The sequence below is a fragment of the Medicago truncatula genome, chromosome 1 (genome assembly GCF_003473485.1).
Source record: "Medicago truncatula cultivar Jemalong A17 chromosome 1, MtrunA17r5.0-ANR, whole genome shotgun sequence".
NCBI lineage: Eukaryota > Viridiplantae > Streptophyta > Magnoliopsida > Fabales > Fabaceae > Medicago > Medicago truncatula.
This window is the reverse complement of record NC_053042.1, coordinates 2,211,701-2,233,664: the sequence shown is the minus strand read 5'-3', so window position 1 is coordinate 2,233,664 and position 21,964 is coordinate 2,211,701. Positions and strand designations below refer to the sequence as shown.

General features: G+C 34.2%; 4 protein-coding genes, 1 non-coding gene and 1 pseudogene across 6 annotated transcripts; 4 read left to right on the top strand and 2 right to left on the bottom strand.

The window, feature by feature from the left end:
- The first annotated feature begins 257 nt into the window (after positions 1-257).
- Positions 258-3,578, top strand: LOC11433350 (protein STABILIZED1). The gene is made up of 2 exons (XM_039832016.1): positions 258-3,180; positions 3,366-3,578. The coding sequence occupies exon 1, from the start codon at positions 368-370 to the stop codon at positions 3,053-3,055; it is 2,688 nt and encodes an 895-aa protein (XP_039687950.1). The 5' UTR covers positions 258-367; the 3' UTR covers positions 3,056-3,180; positions 3,366-3,578.
- Positions 3,579-4,930: 1,352 nt separating this feature from the next.
- Positions 4,931-7,359, bottom strand: LOC11434662 (6-hydroxynicotinate 3-monooxygenase-like; annotated as a pseudogene).
- A 1,635-nt stretch (positions 7,360-8,994) lies between these two features.
- Positions 8,995-12,130, top strand: LOC11434211 (6-hydroxynicotinate 3-monooxygenase). The gene is made up of 4 exons (XM_003588655.3): positions 8,995-9,319; positions 9,745-10,049; positions 10,477-10,687; positions 11,415-12,130. Exons 1-4 carry the CDS (start codon positions 9,068-9,070, stop codon positions 11,931-11,933), a joined length of 1,287 nt encoding a protein of 428 aa, XP_003588703.1. The 5' UTR covers positions 8,995-9,067; the 3' UTR covers positions 11,934-12,130.
- A 701-nt stretch (positions 12,131-12,831) lies between these two features.
- On the bottom strand, positions 12,832-15,164 carry LOC11432840 (AAA-ATPase At3g28540). Of its 2 annotated transcripts, none has more exons than XM_003588654.4 (2): positions 14,755-15,164; positions 12,832-13,610 (listed from the first exon to the last, which is right to left on the bottom strand). In XM_003588654.4, the coding sequence occupies exon 2, from the start codon at positions 13,584-13,586 to the stop codon at positions 13,050-13,052; it is 537 nt and encodes a 178-aa protein (XP_003588702.2). In that variant the 5' UTR covers positions 13,587-13,610; positions 14,755-15,164; the 3' UTR covers positions 12,832-13,049. The 2 variants fall into 2 exon arrangements, with proteins under 2 accessions (XP_003588702.2, XP_039687944.1); XM_039832010.1 differs by lacking the exon at positions 14,755-15,164 and having other exon boundaries at positions 12,832-13,304; positions 13,475-13,588.
- LOC112418848 (U5 spliceosomal RNA) lies at positions 15,075-15,191 on the top strand. Its single transcript, XR_003008924.1, has one exon. It is a non-coding gene; the product is annotated as a U5 spliceosomal RNA (small nuclear RNA).
- Positions 15,192-17,380: 2,189 nt separating this feature from the next.
- Positions 17,381-19,413, top strand: LOC11430587 (protein ECERIFERUM 26-like). Its single transcript, XM_003588652.3, has 2 exons — positions 17,381-18,153; positions 18,376-19,413. The coding sequence occupies exons 1-2, from the start codon at positions 17,734-17,736 to the stop codon at positions 19,300-19,302; spliced, it is 1,347 nt and encodes a 448-aa protein (XP_003588700.1). The 5' UTR covers positions 17,381-17,733; the 3' UTR covers positions 19,303-19,413.
- The last annotated feature ends 2,551 nt before the right edge of the window (positions 19,414-21,964 follow it).

Sequence of the window (21,964 nt, the reverse complement as noted above, 5' to 3'; positions counted from 1 at the left end):
TCCATGGGTGCGGATTTGTTTGCCATACACTTTGAGAATGTTAATATATTCCATTTTATCTCGTGAAAAAAAAAAAAACAAATTCACTCGACTTATTTTATGGCTTATGATTGATCTTTTTAGTGAGATAAATACTCTTTTATGGCTTAGATAAATACTTTTAAAAAGACTTATTGTGTGTTTGGAATCACGGCTGGAACACCTTTTGCACAAACATGCTATTAAACATTTTCAATTAAAAAAAAAAAATCTGACTTTGGGTTTGGGCTGACGTATGCTTCTGGCCTGTTCTCATCTAAGAACGAACCTATAAATATGTCGGTTTACTCGTTATAGAAACCTATTTTGAAACTGTTTGAGATTAGCGATGAATTTTCTAAATTCGAAACCGCCTCCCAACTACGTCGCCGGACTTGGTCGTGGCGCCACCGGCTTCACCACCCGCTCCGACATCGGTCCCGCACGCGCCACCACAATAGGCAATCCCGAATACTTTAGAGGAAAAGAACCCGCAAACGACGAAGACGATGAAGATCATACACAATACGACGAGTTTGAAGGTTACAACAACGCTGGATTATTCAATTCGGATGATTACGATTTTGATGATAAAGAAGCCGATGAAATTTGGGATTCAATTGATAAGAGAATGAGTAGGTCTAAGAGAAACGATCGCGTTCTAACAGAGGAAAATTCAAAACCTAAATTTACTGAACAATTTTCTGGTTTGAAACGGAATTTGTATACGCTATCTATGAAGGATTGGGAGAGTCTTGATGAATTTCAGAGTGGTATTCATTCATTAAGGAATAAGAAGAAAACTAGGTTTGAGAGTTTTGTTCCTGTTCCTGATACTCTTCTTGAGAAAGTAATGAAAGAGAAGCAACATGTGTCAGTAATTGGTGGAAATGATTTGAATGCTGTTGGTGAGGGTAGAGGAAATGTTTTGTCATTGAAATTGGATAGGTTATCGGATTCGGTTTCGGGGATGACTAATGTTGATCCAAAGGGGTATCTTAGTGTTCTTTGTAACAATGTTATTGCTAGTGATACTGAGGTTTCAGATTTTAATAAGGCGAGGTTGTTGTTAAAGAGTGTTACTCGAACGAATCCGAAGTATGCTTGTGGATGGATTGCGGCTGCCAGGTTGGAGGAGTTGGCGGGGAAGGTTAAGGAAGCAAGGTTATTGATTAAGAAAGGATGTGAAGAATGTCCGAAGAATGAGGATGTTTGGTTGGAGGCTTGTAGGCTGGTGAATCCAGATGAAACGAAGGGTGTGATAGCGAAAGGTGTTAAGTTTATTCCGAATTCTGTTAAGTTGTGGATGCGGGCTTCGGATTTGGAAGATGATGATGTGAATAAGAGTAGGGTTTTGAGGAAAGGGTTGGAGTGTGTTCCGAATTCGGTTAGGCTTTGGAAGGCGGTTGTGGAGCTTGCGAATGAGGAAGATGCTAGGCTTTTACTTCATAGAGCCGTGGAGTGTTGTCCTTTACATGCGGAATTGTGGCTTGCACTGGCCAGGTTGGAAACTTATGACAATGCTAAGATTGTTCTCAATAAGGCACTTTCTAGGTTGCCAAAGGAGGCGACTATATGGATAGCGATGGCCAAGTTGGAAGAAGCTAATGGGAATACAGACAAGGTTGGCAAGAGAATTCAGAAGGCTTTGGAGGAAGGAGGTGTGGTGATCAATAGAGAAACTTGGATGAAGGAAGCAGAGGTGGCAGAACGAGGTGGTTCGATTGAAACTTGCCGAGCAATAATAAAAAATACAATTGGAATTGGAGTTGAAGAAGAAGATAGGAAGAGAACATGGGTAGCAGATGCTGAGGAATGCGAGAAAAGAGATTCTATTGAGACTGCCAGAGCTATATATGATCATGCCTTGAATGTCTTCTTAACTAAGAAGAGCATTTGGATCAAAGCAGCACAACTTGAAAGAAGTCACGGTACAAGGGAATCTTTTGATGGTTTACTTCGTAGAGCGGTCACCTACATACCACAGGTTGAAGTTCTTTGGCTTATGCTTGCCAAGGAAAAATGGCTTGCCGGAGATGTGCCTGCAGCTCGAGCACTTCTCCAAGAAGCTTATGCTGCCATACCAAATTCAGAGGAATTATGGCTTGCGGCTTTTAAGCTCGAATTTGAAAATCACGAACCTGAAAGAGCTAGAATGTTGTTGGCTAAAGCAAGAGATCAGATAGGAGGTACAGAGAGAGTCTGGATGAAGTCAGCTATAGTTGAGAGAGAACTCGGAAACGTTGAAGAGGAAAGGAGAATGTTAAATGAAGGATTGAAGCAATTCCCTTCGTTTTATAAATTGTGGTTGATGCTTGGCCAGCTTGAGGAACGGCTTGCTAAGACTACAAAGCGACAAGATCAGCCTGAGAAGCGGCATTCTCACATGATGACAGCCAAGAAGGTCTATGAATCTGGACAGAAAAACTGTCCTAATTCTGTGCCGCTTTGGCTCTCTCTTGCTAATCTTGAAGAGGAGATGAATGGGCTGAGTAAAGTTCGTGTAATTTTCACAATGGCTCGCAAGAAGAATCCTCAAAACCCCGAACTCTGGCTAGCAGCTATTAGAGCAGAATTAAAGCATGGATACAAGAAAGAAGCTGATACGTTGATGGCAAAAGCATTGCAGGAGTGTCCCAACAGTGGAATTCTATGGGCAGCTTCAATCGAGATGGCCCCTCATCCCCAGCGTAAAACCAAAAGCAAGGATGCACTAAAGAAATGTAACAGTGATCCCCATGTTATAGCTGGTACGGCCAAATTATTATGGCACCACAGGAAGGTGGAGAAAGCCAGGACTTTGCTGAATACGGCTGTGACACTTGCTCCTGACATCGGTGATTTTTGGGTCTTGTGCTACAAATTTGAACTGCAGCATGGAACTGAGGAGAATCAGAAGGATGTATTGAAGAGATGTGTTGCTGCTGAACCGAAACACGGGGAGAAATGGCAAGCAGTCTCGAAGGCATTGGAGAACGCTCACCAACCAACAGAGTCCATCTTGAAGAAAGTTGTGAAGTACACTTCAGAAGGATGAGAATGCAGCTGAGCATCCATCTTGTGCTATTTTTAAATATTAGTTTTGCAGCTTCCTCCTGTAATTAATGCTTTTCTTTCTTTCACTTTGCAGATTTTATAACCATTTTTCATAGGTATCCTAAGGTGAGATGTAGAGGTTGTCTTTTCTCAATGAATGTCTTCGGTTATTTTAATGGCTATGTCAGCTTGACGTATTATAAGTGACATTTTTATTCGCATCGTTTATCTTAATTTTAATTTCCATATCTTCAGCATTGGTTTCTATAAGATGGATAATATTGCAGTGATCTCTATAAAAGTTTTTGCAGAATTCGTGTTGTATATGAAGAAAGATGGCATCAGACCATCAACACTATTAATGTACAACTGAAGGATGTATTCCATCGACAGCATTTGAGTTGGTACTTTCGATTTTGGATGGATTGATCATAACTTTGTAAGGCCAATCCAAAAACCGGTTAACAATGTCACTTGATTATATTCTCCTAACAAATGGCAAATAATAATTATTTTTGCTTTTAGTACGCAGTAAATGATAGTAACTATGTTTTATGGTCAAGCTACTGTTTCATAATTCAGTGGCTTTATTCAGATAGTTAATTCAGTTAGTTTTTCAGGTATAATTTTATGAAGATAATTCACTATCTGTCTTGAATATTATTTACTAGAATGCAACATTTGTCTTCTGTCTGTCTTCTTTCTATTTTATAAAGTTGTGATTTCTGACTTTGAAGTTCATCACTGCTTATGTTTTTGAAGGCTAAGTTATAAGATGGTGTTGTAGGTTTTCAACTTTTCCATTAACAAAGAACTACAAACTCATTTTACCTATGAAGCTTCTATAACGTAAAAGTTAATCTAAACCTGATCTTAGCAAATCATTGTTCAGTTCGCTTTTTTATTCTTTGCAGTAAAAATGTTCTGAAATTATTAGTCCAGTTAAGCTTCTACAGCGTGAGCATGCACAGCAGGTGCAGGCTTGCAAACTCACTGTGAGTCGAGGCATAAATTTTTTATAAAATATTTCTCTGATATTTTATTTAATAACCAATTCTGATAATTTAACAAGTTTTTACATTGACAATTTGGTTGTCAAATTACTAATTTAACATTTATGCTCCCATTGAATGTGTGATTTGAAAATGTATGGATTCTTCTTTTCTGGCATGTGTTTTCTAAGGCTGTACACAACCACTATATTCTTCTGGCAGAAGGTATTTGTTACAAACCATTGAAATAATATGTATTATTAATATCTATGATGTTTTCACAAGTAGTACCAATTTCCATCTTCATCTATCACACTGTATAATAGCAGATCAGATCAAATCTCAATATTTGCAAGTAAGCTGCTTTGGGTTTATAAATTTTGTTTTGTTCATTGCTATGTAGCACATAAACCTCCTCTTTAATATTTTAAAGCTATGTAGCACATAAAGCTCCTTTTTAATCTTTTAAAAATGGAGGCAACACATTTTTTTACATTAACATTTAATTGGTTAAATGGCGTATCTACTGCTTCTATTGTTTGCTGGTTGATACACCTTCCTTTCTTCCTTTCATCTTCTTTGTAGACCCAAAGGTCCTTCTTCTCTCTGTCAACCACAAGCAATCTCAATGGAAGACCTTTCATTTTTCAGCCTTTGCCTCGGCCCATCTGAGAACCCATCTATTGAAATGATTGCTTCGACGATCAAGGTACAGTTCACTTCTTGCAAGTAGGGAACCAAAATTCTTGCCTCCACATCTTCTACAGGGAATACAAAGAACAAGTTGGCCCTTATTTAGCTTGAAATTGAGCATACATTTGAATGCAATTTATTTATTTTTGAAGTACATAGTATTGCCTAGAGGATAGAATTTTCATTGATCAAATAGCTAGCTATGCTAATTTCCATGTTAGTGTACAAATAGTTGTGTTAAATAAGAAATTCATTTTCTTCACACTAATAAAAATTTCACTATCACATAAAATCAAATAGAGGATAGAATCAAAGCAAATAACGAAGGAACGTCATAGAAAAAAGGAGTGTTCCTCAGGAGAAGATCCTGGTAATCCTCTGGATTTGCTAACTTGGGGTCCAAAGGATGTCTATCAGGAAGGACCAGTCCTTGTTTTAAGCGACCAAGACACCTTGCATAAAGAACTTGGTTGGAAGTAACTGGCAGCCTAATGAACTGATACTCTTCCAAAGCTGATTCAACCTTTTCTGGTCCCCACTTCTCTAAGCATTTGCCTAACACTGCTGCATCTAATATTGACATGTTTGTGCTTCCAATGCAGTGAGGAGTAATAGGGTGAGCTGCATCCCCAACCAATACCACATTGTCCCAAAAAATCTTCTCCAAGGGATCACTATCATATATCAAGTTTAAGAAGGGCTCGTTTGTTTCTTTTATAACCTTTACCAACTCATGAATCCATACTTTTTCTGCTTCTTGGTGCATCTTGTGGATCATGTCACTAGTTACTTTCATTGTCACTGAGGTTCCCTAAAAAGTTTTTCCCTTGAATATCAAGTACAATCAACAAAAGGAAAAATGACTACGCAAAATATCAAAATACAATCAATAGAAGCTGACGTGGCAAAAGAAGGAAGCATGAAATCTGCAGATATAGGGTCAAAATGGATTGTATAGGGCCGTAAACAGAAACTGGTTTTGAATTGCTTTAGTTTGTATAGTGTGCGGCAGCAGTATGTTGAAAATTCAGATACTCTTTCTGTGTAAGACTGCTGGAGTGAAATTAAACTAAACATTGTTTCTGCTGTAGGCTTTTTTTTTCTTAATCCTAGCATAACTTATGCTTTGATTAGTTCATATTAATACAATTTTTCCTATTAAAAAAATGACGATTATGCTAGACAGCTTCTCCGATAACCTGACTAGGAATGTAATCCACAGACTATTTGAAATGGACCCAGATTTGTTGCTGACAAGAAAAAATAAAAGAGCACTGCTGTTATATATAAATCAGATTCCTATCCTTTATAGCACCAGCACTTAGATCGAAGGCACGATTCTAGTGACCGACACGCGTCTGTGTCTTACACTCCTGTGACACTAACACACGCGGTTACATTCAATCACTTTTAACTTATCAAATGATTATCAGTGTTAAAATGTAATGGTAAGTGTTGTGTTTGTGTGTGTAAGTACTTCATAGTTCCTACCACAACATAATAGCTTTAAATCAACAGTTCTGATTTGAGGATCATTATGACAGAAAAACTTAATTGAAAAACAGTGAGAATTATGATCAATAAAGATACAGATATCTGGTTAGGAGATAGGATTTGTTGAACAATGTTACCTTTACTAAAGGCTCTAGCTGATTCACATACCAAAGCCAATTGAGCTTTTTGTTCTGAATCTCATAACACACTGTGAGTACCTAAAGCCAAGTCAAAGTACAAGCATTTTCCTAAATCAGGATATGCCTTTTTGATAGCCACGATGATTTCTGAATTCTCAATTTTCGAGTAATCAAGAACCCCTCTCCAAGCACAATAGCCTGAATATATGCTTGACCCTTAGAGGACATTCTTTATATAGAAGAAAAGAGAAAGTTAATCTCACCATCATTCTAAGATACAAACCTCAGTTTTAAATCAGGACGATACTTTTGGCGGATTGAAGAGAGACAACCATCTGCTGCAACAAGCAAATCCCCTACAATCTCAATGATCTCTCCAGTTTGAAGAACTATAGCCTTTACAATGACAGAAGTTCCCTTTTCATTTGCAACATGGAAAGAGACAAAATGATGACCCCATAAAAATACTTGTGGTGGCAATGCATCATAGAGAACAACATGAAGATCAGCCTAATGTACTGCTGTCAAGTTGAAACTCTCATCTCTTATCAATGTCCAATTCACCTTCTTCTCACTATCAGTAACCTGGTTCTATTCAAGATTAAAAAGAGAACAAATAACACTTTAATTCTTTCATTTTTAACCTGAGAAAGACTACAATTTTGTTTGAGTTTTTTTGCTTATATTTTGATACCGAAGGGAGTAGTAGATATTGACCTGATCAAAGGTTAGTGGCACAGTGATGTTTTGTATGAGCTGAGGATGTGAGATCCAAGAGTGAATGATTTTTTGAGAGAGAGGGTTGAGAGCAAGACCTGCACCAGTGGGATTTCCAGTTGGAGGTGAAATGGTTTTTTCAAGAACAATAACATCCCAACCTGCTAAAGTAAGAGCATTTGCACTTGATATACCAGCTATGCTACCCCCAACAATCACTGCTTTTGGTTTTCTTCCTTCTCTATCCATTTGCTCTTCATTCACCTGGTTATTGCAGACATATTGGTCATATTATATATCCCATATATTATACAAAGGTCAATGATTAACTTTAATTAATTTGCTTTAGACTCAATTATTTTTTGAAAAAATGATATTATAAGTACATGGTTAAATATGTTTTTTAAAATGAACAAACTTTGGTTTTGTTCTTTAAGAAATATTTTTCTTGGTTTTTATCCATTCAAAAATTAAAAGTATTGTTTTTTTTTTTTTTTTCAACTAGGGTGACACATTATAATATGTATGATGTCATGTTAACAAGTTAGCATTCTCTTGACCTCGAATGAATTCTATTCAGAAATGAGTGTTAAAAAGACAAAAAATAGTGATGTAAAATTTTAGTGCATTGAAGAAAAAAAATCACATATACCAAAACTAAAATTACTTATACAACGGTGATGATAAACAATACTTATGAAATTTGGAGTTATTAAAATCAACGAAAAAGATTTTATAAAAACCATAACAAAAATTAGCTAATGAACTTAAATGGTTAATGAACTCAAATTAAGGATGGATGGTTATGGAAGTTGGAACTCAATCACAGCTAAGACAATCTTTGATTAAACTTTACATACCTCCCGATCAAACTTCAGATTACTAATCTCCTTCTCATTGATAAAAAGGATGGTAAAGATAAAAAATAATAGTCAAAATTAGCAAATTAATGTAATATTTGCGCTTGAGCCTTGAAGTAAAGTCACGTAACCGCAACACCAAAACAATTATAAAAGCATTTCGATTCATGGATGAAACAAGATTACACTTTATTTATCTTTGGCTGAAATCTGAATTATCAGGACCTCCTTCCTACGGGAACTAGATGGTAACTCAATTTTTTTTAAAAGAGCACAACATTTTACGAAACATAGCAAAGAAATTTGAGTCCAGATTTGCTCTATTTTTCTACTCTTCATGTGATCATTTATGATAGATTTGTAGTTTCATTGCAGGAATGTTTCTTGGCCTATATATTTTTGGTTATAATTTCTTGGCCTATATGTATCAAAGGGAATATTTCTTCCTTTTCCAACCTTTCCCGTTTTTAGTATTAAAAAAAAGTCTTTCCAATTGTTGGATTTTGGCAACTCCATTGCTAAAGGTGATTGCTCTATATGTTCCATAAATTGCCCAACCCTAAAAAATAAGTCAATTAAAAGTTACGTCCTCGTAAGAAAAACAATGATCGGGTCGTAACGTCAGCTAGATTTATGTGATCGGGAGTTACGACCTAATAAATCAGAGGGGGTTTTAAACAATTTGAGAGGCTGATACATCAACTCTTCAATCATGTTCTGTGTTTGAGACATATGGAACATATGCATTTGATTTATTTTTTTTGAGCATTTGATTTTTTTTTTTTGAGCATTTGATTTATTTCCTATAAAATTTTCAAAATAAATTCATGACATTGGTGTTTGGAATTCCCCAATTGGTAAGTTTACATAAATTCTGTTTGTAAATATTCAATAATCTAATTTTTTTATTTATAAAAAAATAATTTCGCTTAAAAAATAAAGTAAAATAATAGGAATTACCTAAAAAAAATTTAATATTTGAATATATTTGATTTATTATTATTGAGCATATATATATGGGAGAAAATCATGACACCAGGTGTCAAATTTATTATTGTTGACCAAATCCTAACCATAAGTATTAATGTGATGAGTAGGTGATTGAATTGAAGAGAAGATGGTTGGAGAAGGAAGAAAACCAAAGGCAGTGATTGTTGGAGGTAGCATAGGAGGGATATCAAGTGCACATGCCCTTATCTTAGCTGGTTGGGATGTCCTTGTCCTTGAAAAAACCACCTCACCTCCAACTGGAAGTCCTACTGGTGCAGGTCTTGGACTCAACTCCCTCTCTCAACAAATCATTCAATCTTGGATTTCAAAACCACCACAATTCCTACACAACACCACTCATCCACTAACTATTGATCAGGTCTATTTCCACCATCTCTTTATCTTTATTTTATTTGCTTAATGTTACTATATTAATATCAATTATCTCATTTGTCAATGAAGTGTTTGTTTAGTGGTACGAGCTCGACTTTATAACTTTAACTGATAGAGTTCCAATCTCATGTAGGACAATTGTAAAATGATTGATCATAAATCTACGGTGTAAAGAACGAGACAAGGATTTAATCATATACTTCGTCAGTGTAAAGAACTTTTACATTTTCAATCAATCATAACAGTCAAATCATTAGAATAATTTGATTTTTATCATAATCACTACTAAAGTAACATACATGATTGGTTGTGTTGGGTTGACAGTGTAAAAGGTTTAACAATGACAATGCGTGAAAATTAAACTTAACGAAAGTGTTATTTGTTTTTGTATCTTTTTTTAATCTTGAACAGAACCTGGTAACTGATAGTGAGAAGAAGGTTAATAGGACATTGACAAGAGATGAAAGTTTAAACTTCAGAGCAGCACATTGGGGTGATCTTCATGGTGTTCTCTATGAATCACTTCCACCACAAATATTTTTATGGGGTCATATTTTTCTTTCTTTCCATGTTGCAAATGAAAAGGGTCCTGTCATAGTAAAGGCTAAAGTTGTGAAAACTGGAGAGGTTATTGAGATTGTAGGAGATTTGCTTGTTGCTGCAGATGGTTGTCTCTCTTCAATCCGCCGGAAATATCTCCCTGATTTTAAACTAAGGTCTGTATTTGAACTGAATTTAACTTTCCCTTTTCTTACATGGATTTAATTGATACACGTTTTACACTGCCAGTCAATCATATCCGTTTGATCACTAAAAATATTTGATTACAATCTTATCTATCTTAAAAGTCATACAATCTTACCCTAATAGCAGCATTGTTAATCGCGAAGAGCAGAACATGGCAGTTTATTCAAATTATGCTACATTATAGGGCTGTAGGGCTGCAAAAGCTGATATTTGACAACACTTTGTACTAAATTGTGTATAGCGGAACAACAGAAGTTTGTTAAACTTATGTTATGCTATAGTGATATAGGGCCGCTGTATCCGCCAATTTGACAACACTAACTGATAGTGCATCAAAGGTAATCAGGTACTCAGGCTATATGGAGAATGCTCTCTAAGGTCAATTATGTCTTACAGGTATTCAGGCTATTGTGCTTGGAGAGGGGTTCTTGATTTTTCAGAAATTGAGAATTCAGAAACCATCAAAGGTATCAAGAAGGCATACCCTGATTTAGGAAAATGCTTGTACTTTGACTTGGCCTCGGGTACACACAGTGTGTTATATGAGCTTCCGAATAAAAAACTCAATTGGATTTGGTATGTGAATCAGCCAGAGCCTGAAGTGAAGGTAAGATTGTTCCTCAAATCCAAATCTCCTAATAACAGTTATCATAATTTATAAATACCATCCTCATTTGCTTAAATGGATTTTGCTGTCATGTTGCTCTTCAAAACATGTTTCAATTCAAAACAGGTCTTTAAATTATGTTCCTAGTTACGATATTGGAAAAGCTTTCTAGTTTCAGGCCTCTTTAGTTTCAAAATATGTTTTCTGTTTTTATTTTCGATTTTTAATTTTAACAACAAATTTTCTCATTGTTTTGCTTAGTTTGCTTGCGGATGTAAGGTTGCGTACACTCACCATCCCCAGACTCCATCTGGTGGGAGCCTTGTACACTAAGCCGCCCTTTCCCGTTTTCAAATATTTCTATAGAAAACAAAGAGAAGACACGGAACAATTTTACAATTGAAAGTAAAAGCAGAAAAGAGAGAACATTTCTTTAAATCAAACAGGCCTACTCCCTATTTTGTTCCGAAATCTATAGTTTTCATGCTTCCTTTTATTGCCATATCAGTGTATCTCAATTATTTTGATATTCAACTGTGTCATCAAATAGAGGCTATAGCAGCACTATAGTGTAGTGGAATTTTAACAAACTGCACTATTGTTTGTTCTGCGAAGTGTAGCCGAGTTTTAATATACCAGTATTTCGGTGATTGATGACATTGATATTCATGCTTCCAGATAAGCTAGTGTTGATTGTATTGTAATTTTTGGTTTCAAAATTCTTCAGGGAACCTCGGTGACGACAAAAGTAACTAGTGACATGATCCAGAAGATGCACCAAGAAGCAGAAAAAATATGGATTCCTGAGTTAGCGAAGGTCATGAAAGAAACCAAGGAACCTTTCTTAAATTTCATATATGATAGTGACCCCTTAGAGAAGATATTCTGGGACAATGTGGTATTGGTAGGGGAAGCAGCTCACCCTACTACACCTCACTACCTTAGAAGCACAAATATGACAATATTAGATGCAGCGGTGTTAGGCAAATGCATAGAGAAATGGGGAACAGAAATGCTTGAATCGGCTTTGGAAGAGTATCAGCTCACTAGACTACCAGTTACTTCCAAGCAAGTTCTTCATGCAAGGCGTCTTGGTCGCATAAAACAAGGTCTGGTGCTCCCCGATAGAGATCCTTTTGATCCCAAGTCAGCAAGGCAAGAGGAGTGTCAGGAGATTATACTAACGAACACACCTTTTTTCAATGATGCTCCTTTGTCATTTGCTTCTGTTACATCTTCAATTTGATTGTATGTGTTAGTATAGTTTTTGTTGATGAATAATTGCTTCACCATCAATGCAATTGTTACACTAATAAGGCGATTCCCTGGGCAGTTTAATTTGACAATTAAGATTATGGCAATTAATTTTTGCTGATGAATATCAAATGCACGAATCGACATTTTACTTGAAATTGTAAAAGTCGGTCAATTTAGTCCCTTAAATGAACAACATTTATCCGTTTACTTTTCTTTTTCCAAAATTAGCATCACAATTTTGAAGGTTCTATACTTGTTTTCATGTACTGAAGGATATTCAATTAAATATGTAGGTCTTTCATTAGTTTTAATGGATGTTTACTAAAGCGATGTTTGAGAATTTTTGAAACTCCAACGACAATAGACGCTGTTTTCCAAAAGTAGAAGCTCACGGTCCTTCGTGTCCGCACAACCTCGTCCTCACAAATTAGACAGTGATTTGGTTGGTGTTGATTCGGCACAAACAAGAGAAGATGAATATGTGCGCCTCAAAACTCAACTCATTCATTTTCCTTGGTTTGTAGAACTGACATCGATCAGGTCTTTGTATCAGCTGCATAGATAAGAATGACCATGAGCTTCTACCTCCCAAAAGTGTCACCAATGAAAATTAAATGAACATTCTTAAGTACCGGTCCTTCTTATCCTCAGCATCATCCAACAAACATGATCAAAATTAAAGGCCAACAACGAGGCCAAAGTTCTGCATCACCTAGGCAATAATGAAGTCAAAATTCTGCAGAAAACGAAACATTATACATCCACCACTTCACATCAATGAAGCCAACAATGAGTGATGACATTACTAATTTAATGACTTGCACAAGAACATACATTTTTTAGTACTAGGTAACAAATATACAAAAGCTCACACATTAAAACTTGCATTACAAACTAAAATTCTTCTTCATAATTCTAACATTCTTGTCCATGTCTTAATACTAAATATTCAACCTACTCTACTATAATGCCTGATGTACAGATATTGACTATTGAGATTGTAATTCAGCATAACAATGTCTCAAATTAAGAATATTAATCTAACTATAATAATCTAAAATAAGAATGTAATGTAAGCATGGAAATAGATATTCATACTAATGTTTTAATACGACTCTAATCTTAGCATCGATGAAGTGACCATCTCAGCATCTTCTTTCTTCTCCGCTGATGAATCCTCTCCATCTGACTCTTGCTTTGCACTAGTTCCTTCTTCTTTCTCAGCCTCTTCCTCAATGCTTCTAAGTGCTTGAATCAACCTCAACAATGGAGTCGCAACATCTTCATTATCTACCTTTGGCATCAAATTTTCAGCAACATCAGCTGGTGTCATATTAGTCTCTACCAACAAGCATGCAATCTTGTCGAACAAAAAATGAGATTCAAGACTCAGATACTTCGTTGCCAACATTTTGAATCCATCAAAACAACAATAAGGCAATTCGATAAGCATGTCCATTCTTCCTCGACAAATTAAAGCATGATCAAGTTTCTCCGCATAGTTAGTAGTGAATATAATTAACCTCTCACCAGTACTAGCTGACCAAATCCCATCAATGAAATTCAACAATCCTGGAAGTGTTATCTGACTCATTTTATTGTTTTTTGTTGCATTTTCTGCTTGTGATTCCTTCTTTTCCATTCTCAGAACCTGTCTTCCTTTAACCTGTAAGATCAAGCAAAGAATCAATAGCTTCAATAACAACAACCGATTCACTTTTGATTCCAATCAAAAGTTTCCTTAACTGACTCAGCAATGGTTATCACATTAGTTAAAGAGTCATACGGTGCTGCTATTGCTGTACAAGTTCTGTCACTGAAACTTCATGTCCACCAATCTTTGCTTTCTCAATGTGATAGTGAAACCCATACAATATTTTTTTTATGAGTTTGACGTGTCACGTCAGCATTTAACGACCACGTCATCATTGCTTTACCGACATGGATTGAAATTGGCAAAGTAGTAAACGTTGTATAACTTATAAAGGATCAATTCAAAACTAAAAAAACTTAAAAATTAATATGATCCTAACTTTAAATTTAAAGGACTCTATGAGATATCTGACCTATTTATATTTATCTCTTTCAAAGACTCTGGTGGGGCGGGCGCAAACCGGAAGACCCGTCACCTTACCCCCGGACCAAGCTCTTTGAGTTAATTCACATTTGTTTTATTTATAAATGAATAAACACCAATATTAGGTACTTTTTTTTTACGAGAAATGATATTTGTCCAATCATTTTGTGACAAGATTTGAACAACTTTCTCTCGCATGCTCGTATGATATTCTTATCCTATCTTCCTTTTCTCTCTCTCAATGGTTTTTGATAAATAAAAGAGAGAAAGAAGGTTGTCTCAAAAATTGTCATTAAAAAGTTTTATATGACCAGTGATTTAGTACTTAAAAATACCAACAAGTTTTAATTTCCTAAGAAGGGACGAGACCGTTTCAAAACTGTCCGCTAGCTCTCCGTCACTTGTTATGAGCACTTCGTGTAATTCACTGGACTCTTTCTTGAGATCATTTGTAGCTCTCTAAGGCTAACTGTAAATTAGCAAATACTGTTTGAGCTTTGGCTCTTTTGAATTGAGCATGTACATGTACGAGTTCAATATGAAAGAGATTAAAACAGTTAAAATATGTGGAATATAATTATCAATAAATTGATGCTTCCTTCTTATCCTTGCAAAAAACAATGCTTTGAAGAAATTCAAAATCACAGCAAGGGAATATATATTGTACAAATGACAGGAAAATATTGAAATGCTTTGGAATTGCATATAGTTTACCAATGTAAGATAAATTTACCTGTTCTTGAACTTCCTCTGATATATCAAGTTTGTTGTATGAAATATCACTCAAAGAACATGCTCCAAACCTTGATCCATACAATTGGTTTCATGAAATGCTTGTTTAAAATGGCAAAAGGTTCTTCACTGTTGAGCGTAGAGTTATGTACATGTTGTAAGAGCATTTAATTTCAGATGCCATATGAAATGAAACTGGAGTCATGTTATTTTTTGAGAGAGGTGTTATGTTCAGACCAAAGTCCCACATCGACTAATGTATAAGAGAAACTGAGCTGCTTGCATATAAAATGAAATGACCTTTGCTCTTGCAAAGCACGGAGACGTGTGATAATGACATAGCGAACTATTCTTTCGCCTTTTACTAAAGAATACCGTGTCAGTGTCACATTTAGCGGCATACGCTAGTTTTTGGAAGAGTCTTTTTAACGGAGGACTCTGCAATATAGTTAAAATTTTAGTTACCAACTTTGACCTTGTATATTTCAATGTTTTGTCTTTGTTAGTCCTCTTTGCGGAGGGTTTTGAAATAAGACACTGTACATTGTTTTATATCTACAATATTTCACCTCAAAAATAATTATTTATGGATTAGTTCCAATAAAAAAGTTCAGTTATGCTTCAGTTTTTTAATTCTCATTTTTTCTATTAATAACGCCCCTTCAATATTAATTCACACATCTTAAAATGACTAAAATATATCCCATAAAATTTTCAGAATCAAATCATTTGTCCAAATTAAAATGTCTCCTTAACCAATAAACAACAACCTCCATTGTGGTCATCAGTTTTAAACCATAAACATTCTTCAATCCTAGAGCATAAGACTAGAGTGAAAGATGAACATAGGGTATGATTTTTTATTTTCTTTTGGTACAAAACATAGGGTATGATTTATAATTAAATTTCAAATAGTTTGGGTAACTTAATATTTCTGGGTTGTAACTACAAATAAAAAATATTGAATTAGTTAAAATAATTTGTGAAAGTGTACGTAGATATGTTTTCTTGATCATTGAGCGCTAACAATATTCCTTTTTCAACACTTATTCTTTTTTTATGTCTAAAAAATACTTATTTTCTTATTGAATGAAATTTACACGGATTTCACCACTATATATGAAAAGAGATGAACTAAGGTTTTGTTTGGGAGTTTGGAGGGGTAGGGAGGGAAGGACTTTGGGGGTTCGAAATATATAGAAAAATGGACAAAAAAAATTCACATTTTTTGAAAGAACAATTTTTTTAGAGAATGATAAACTAATATTTATGATTAATATACTTTTAATTTTAAGAATATTATAACAACATAGATTGAATTTGAAAAATTCATACAAACCCTCCATAACCCCCCACCCCAAAACACTCGCCCAATACAATTTTTGAGTTCCCAGATGAGGGGGATTTTTTATTATGAGTAAAAAATTAACCTCGAAAGCCCTCTCCCTCCTCCCAATATCTTCTATTTCTTTCACTTACTCCTTTCTTATTTCCAAAATCCTCCCCTCCCCTCCCAAAAAAAAATATGAACTAAATGTCCAAGTAGTGCATTTTCTCTGTAATTCATACTTAACTACCGTTCAAGCCAATGATAACTAAATGTCATTCCAAAAATGGACATTAACTCCAGGTCAACATTGAACAGTAATTAATTGCCGCTAAGGTACTTCCAGTAGTTCGAGGTGCTTGTGAGCAATCATAGGTGTGTAAAGAGCAATTTTGTTTCCACCTAAAGGCCCATGAAGACAAAAATATACACGTTTACAGAGGAAGCCAAAACTGAGCAGTTGAATCAAAAGCAGCCGGAGATTCTTGTCTTCCGCCAGAAGCTGATTTTATGGTTTTCAAAGCTTACTTACGCAGTTCTGATAGAAACTGAATTCGTAATATATTGATTTTGTATAATTCATTTGTTTTTATTTTTTCTTTCCCTGTAGAGTAAGAAATGGGTAATGCAAAGAAGAAGGCTCAGATGTTTGTAAAACTTGTGTCTGCTGCTGGAACGGGGTTCTTTTATGTTAAGAGGAAACCAAGACAGTTTACAGAGAAGCTAAAATGAAGTGACATAGCGCATCTTTCATAATGTAACAATCCTGTACTACTTTTTGAGACAATTATCACAGGTTGAATAATGCCAATATTGTAATTCTTAAAATACCTCTATTGTATTTGTATAACAGACTCATCATCAAATAAAAATTCATGTAATTTTTGATAACCTTTCACTTTTTTTTGCCTAGTGGCCTATCCAAATAATTTTACAAAATTCACTTGCATGCATACAAGTATTCTAGCTCCCAAGTTATTATTTACACTATGCTTTTAATCTCTGTGCTGCGAAATCAGTAAAGATCTCAAGTTTTCTTATATCAACCTAAGTATCTATAAATGTGCATTGTGAAGGTCACCATATAAAGATTGAAATCCATAAGAATTTGATAGTTGTGGACTTATGGTTATGTTACCTCCACATGTTCATCTGTTCAAACGAGTTTTCGCATATTATTTATTACTTAGACATTTTTTTGGATGTTCATTTTTCTGTAGTAGCAGCATGTGCAACATTTCAAAATGCATATAGTGTGACAAGGAATATTATCTATTTTACCCTTGTGATTAAATACTTTAATCTTTTCTATATTATTATTACCTAACCTAGAACTTCCTTCATCAACATTGCCAAATAAGCCAACATTCAAGGAACATGAAATTATCATTTCCTCATGTATTGACTGTTTGTTTTTCTTTCACACTATTTGTTTCCCGTTGAAATCCGCTAATTATATGCACCTATTCATTTCTCACATATATAACATGATATGACTATTTGTGCCTTAATATAGCTTAGATATGTGTAAAACCTCATATATAAGATCATTACTTATATCACAGATATAGCCAAATTAGTCACTCTTGTACTACTGATCTGATACAATAGGTGCATAGTGTTGTTATATCCTCCTATTCTTTCTGCATAAAAATGGCAACCACAGTAAGTATTGTCTGCAAAAGAACTGTGGTGAGTACAAAAGCAGTTGAACCAGGAAAGTACTTACCCTTATCAGTTTTGGATCGTTTCATGGATAAAAATCATATTAGGATGGTGTACTATTACCAAACTTCAGGAGACTTAGAGCTTGGTCAATTGACCAAGAAGTTGAGAGAGACTTTGTCAGAAATGCTCAGTCATTTCCCTATAGTTACTGGAAGGTTGTTGAGAGATGAAATGGGACATTGGAAGATCAAATGCAATGATGCTGGTGTTAGAATGGTCGAGGCAAAAGCCAAAGGAAGTGTCGAAGAGTGGTTACGAAGCGTGGATAGGGAAAAAGAACTTAAACTTGTTTATTGGGAAGATATGCTTCAAAAGCCTTATTATTGGTCCACTTTTTATGTCCAGGTTTGAATTTTCTGTACTGAAAAATGCTTTTGATGAGATATATTAAGAGATTTAAAGATCTTAATAGCAAATAAATAATACACTCTTTTTCAATTTTTAAGTATATTCATGCTTCAATATGATCATCTTAATAATTGAATCAGCTTCTTGTTAACATTTTTGTCAGATAAATTCATATTCATGTTTTAAAATGATCATCTTAAATTCTGATCTTAATTTCAGCTGACTGAATTTGAAGAAGGTGGATTAGCAATTGGCCTAAGCTGCACTCATCTCTTAGCAGATTCCATTTGTGCAACAAAATTCATGAAAGCTTGGGCTGACATTTCATTAGGCAACAAAATAACTTCTCCTCCAATATTCCACCCTTTACCTCATCAAAGACCACAAAACAGAAAGCCTAATAACAACTCATATATGAGCTTAATATCTCACTATAAATCCTTAATTGAGAATCCCATTTCTATTAAGGAAGCCAAGTACACTACCATTTCTATGGGCTTCTCAGACCAAATGGTTCAGGCTTGCATATCCATGGCCCAGCCCAATGATTCATTAAGCCCAACATCAACACCAACACCCTTTGAAGCACTTGCAGGTTTGTTTTGGGTCACTTTAAGCAAAATCAAAGGAATAAAAAATGGACTTGTTGACACATCCCTATATTTGGATGTAAGAAAAATCTTGGGTTTAGATGAAGGATTCTTTGGGAACTCCATGCTATATAACAAGGTGCATTTAGATGAAAATTTCAATTTAGATTATGACAAATTTCCACAAGCTACCAAGGCCATAAGAAATGTTGTAACTAAATTTGGCAATGAAGAAATAATGGGTCTAATTGAGTGGTTTGAAAATAATGATATAAATTCATCAGCAATGATGAACGGCCATGATTTGGTTTTTACTAGCTTAGAGAATGTTGAACCTTATTTAGCTATGTTTCAAGACAAGTTTAAACCAATTCATGTGTCTTATTACATTGAGCCAGTTTTTGGAGAAGGACATGTTTTGATTCTTCCAACATCAAATGATGAGGGTCCATTAGGAAGGGTGGTAATGGTAACACTTCAAGAAGAGGAGGCAATTAAGCTTTGTGAAGATGAATTTATTTTACAATTTTCTCCCACTATCTTGATGAAATATTAATAGTGCTTTATGCATATATGTGTGTGTCAATGTCAATAATGATGAGATTATCTTGAAATAAAATTGTATCCCTATCCCTATCTTACTAAGAACATGCACGTATTGTTATCATCAACACTTTAAAATGATGATCTTTTACTAATTTACTAAGATATCCCAGCTAATCAGCTAGGTTGGTGGTATTTTGTGTCATCATCTCACCAAAAGAATTATAAAATATAGTTTATTCCATGATGATGGATACTATAAATAATATGTGTATGGAGGACACTAATCAATGTGCTGGACATGTTCTTCTGACCATCGAATTATTAAGTCTCAATAGTTTATTACAACCCAATTTATTTTATTTTTTAAGTGTGAAAAAGAAAAATGAATTAAATCCAATAATCCAAACTCATTTGCTCATGTTAGGTCAACTTCTTACCATCCTAATATTACTAGAAAAAGAAGGGAAATAAACATTAGTCAAACAATTTGAAAGTTTTCTTGCTGCATTTTTTATAAACTGATATAAAAGTATTTTGCACGTCATACATCGAATATGCTAATACTCCAATTTTCAATGTGGTACACTAAGGATATGTTTGGGAGGTTTTTTTTTTTTTTTTTTTTTTTTTTGGAGAGTTTTAGAGGGAAGAACTTTGGAGGTTTACTCGCTGAATCACTTTCATAAGTGGTTCATCACAGTTCATTATTTAAAATTATCAAAAATTTCATCGACGTTCGATAATATTAATTAGAAATAAAAAGTTACCACATTTTAAACTCAAATCCCATAAGATGGTATGATTTCTCTAACCTTGGTATATCGTAGGATCAAACCAACTTAAGCTTTTATTTAAAATAATAATAATAAGTATGCTTTAAAATAATGAGTGAGAGAGGGGGTTTGGAACCCCTTAATTATAATCATGTATTACGAATGACTGAACAAATAAATCCATCAAGGCAATTTTGAAAAAATTAACTTAAGCGATTTTTGTTAGAAATGGGAGAAAAGGCACTAATATACAAATTATTTTTTTAAGTATGTTAGTAATAATTTTTAAGTTAATATTTTCTCCTTTATCTAATTTTGAATGCAAATCATTTAACTCCTCCAATTCATTAACCCTTAATTTAAAGGCAATTTCTATGATACTCCAAATAAAATTGAGTGTTTTGGTACTCTCAAATGTTTAACCAATAGAATAATGTCATTTCAATTAAATGATCTATGTCAACATTATTAAAGATTAACTTAAGAGAAAGAGTTTTGTTTTGGTACACTTCTATATTCAATTTAACCCCCAAAAATTGTACAAATTATTATTTCAGTAAATTAATTAATTAATTTTTTTAATCAAAATAAAACCAAATCATTAACCACCATCACAATTTTCTCTCAAACATCTTTGAACAAGGCTTCCTTTAATAACATTCTTTCTCACTCAGATACTATATCTGTTCCTTCGTTTCTTTCTCACCATTATTTTTGCTTAATGAATTTTAATTGAAAAATTGATGGCATGGCTTTCTTGTAGGTGACCTATTTTCTTGTATTTTACCCGCACAATTTTGTTTTTTCTTATACTTGACGTTTGGAATGTTGTTACATAAACATAATCCATGATCCTTTGCTAAAGAGACCATCTTTCTTATCAATCCAATTGGCTATTACTTCTAAATATCTATCAATCCATGTTGTTTATCTTGTTGTTCCCCTTTTTTTGTACTGCCGTGAGTGTTTTTGGTAGCTATCCCCTTTTTTGCTATAAAAAATAATTGCAAATTAAAACTAATAGTAGCTTCTTTCTTCTTCTTGCTGTCCTTTTCAATTTTCAGACCACTGCAGCGCTGGTTGCAATGAAGGAGAGGAAGTAACGATTTAAATTTGTTTCCTGTTAAATCAAATTAAAATTAATTATATCATAAAATAAAAGTTCCAAAGTGCAAAACTCACAAGTTTGGTGGTGCTAATTCTATAATTCAGTCAAACTTACTTGTTGCATGCTGTCAAAAACTATTGACCATTTTAGTTAGGAGTATTGGTACATACAAATATATGGGTGTACGGTAGAAGGAGCCTAATTTAAAACCCTTAAACCCTAAAGTAGCAATCCAAGTATAATCATAAAGCGAGGAAGAAGTCAATTTAAAACAATTTTCTTAGAATTGATAGAAGGGAAAGTTACATCCTTGTTATTATTTTTTTACAAATATCGTTAAATCAATTTAAAACACTTTTCTTAGAATTAAGAGAAGGAAAAGTAGTACACTAATGAAATTTTCAAAAGAAAATGCTAGTAATTATTTATTATTTTAGTATTTTTACTTTACTAAGATTAGAGTCTAGATACTTTTAACTCCTTCAATTCCTTCAACTCTTGATTCAAAACAATTTAATTGTAAACTGACACCTATAAAATAATGAGGAAGAAGCTTAAAACTCTAAAAAAAATTACATACAATTACTTTTTCTTTACTAAAATTTGAGTCGGGATACTTTATGACCTTCAATTTCTTCAACTTTTAAATCAAAACAGTTGAACCATTAAAGTAACACCCAAATATAAAATAGCGAGGAAGAAGCTTAAACTCCAAAAAGTTTCACACTTATTATTATTTTTCAAAAATATCATTGTAGAAAAAGGCAATGTCAACAAAAAAAAAGAACTCT

Bases quoted from the DNA above. Each gene is read 5' to 3' on its own strand.
- LOC11434211 (XM_003588655.3), top strand. From the start codon at position 9,068: ATGGTTGGAGAAGGAAGAAAACCAAAGGCAGTGATTGTTGGAGGTAGC. The intron at 9,320-9,744 runs GTCTATTTCCAC...AATCTTGAACAG, and splicing joins ATCCACTAACTATTGATCAG to AACCTGGTAACTGATAGTGA. The intron at 10,688-11,414 runs GTAAGATTGTTC...AAAATTCTTCAG, and splicing joins AGCCAGAGCCTGAAGTGAAG to GGAACCTCGGTGACGACAAA.
- LOC11430587 (XM_003588652.3), top strand. From the start codon at position 17,734: ATGGCAACCACAGTAAGTATTGTCTGCAAAAGAACTGTGGTGAGTACA. The intron at 18,154-18,375 runs GTTTGAATTTTC...TCTTAATTTCAG, and splicing joins GGTCCACTTTTTATGTCCAG to CTGACTGAATTTGAAGAAGG.
- LOC11432840 (XM_003588654.4), bottom strand. From the start codon at position 13,586: ATGGAAAAGAAGGAATCACAAGCAGAAAATGCAACAAAAAACAATAAA.
- LOC11433350 (XM_039832016.1), top strand. From the start codon at position 368: ATGAATTTTCTAAATTCGAAACCGCCTCCCAACTACGTCGCCGGACTT.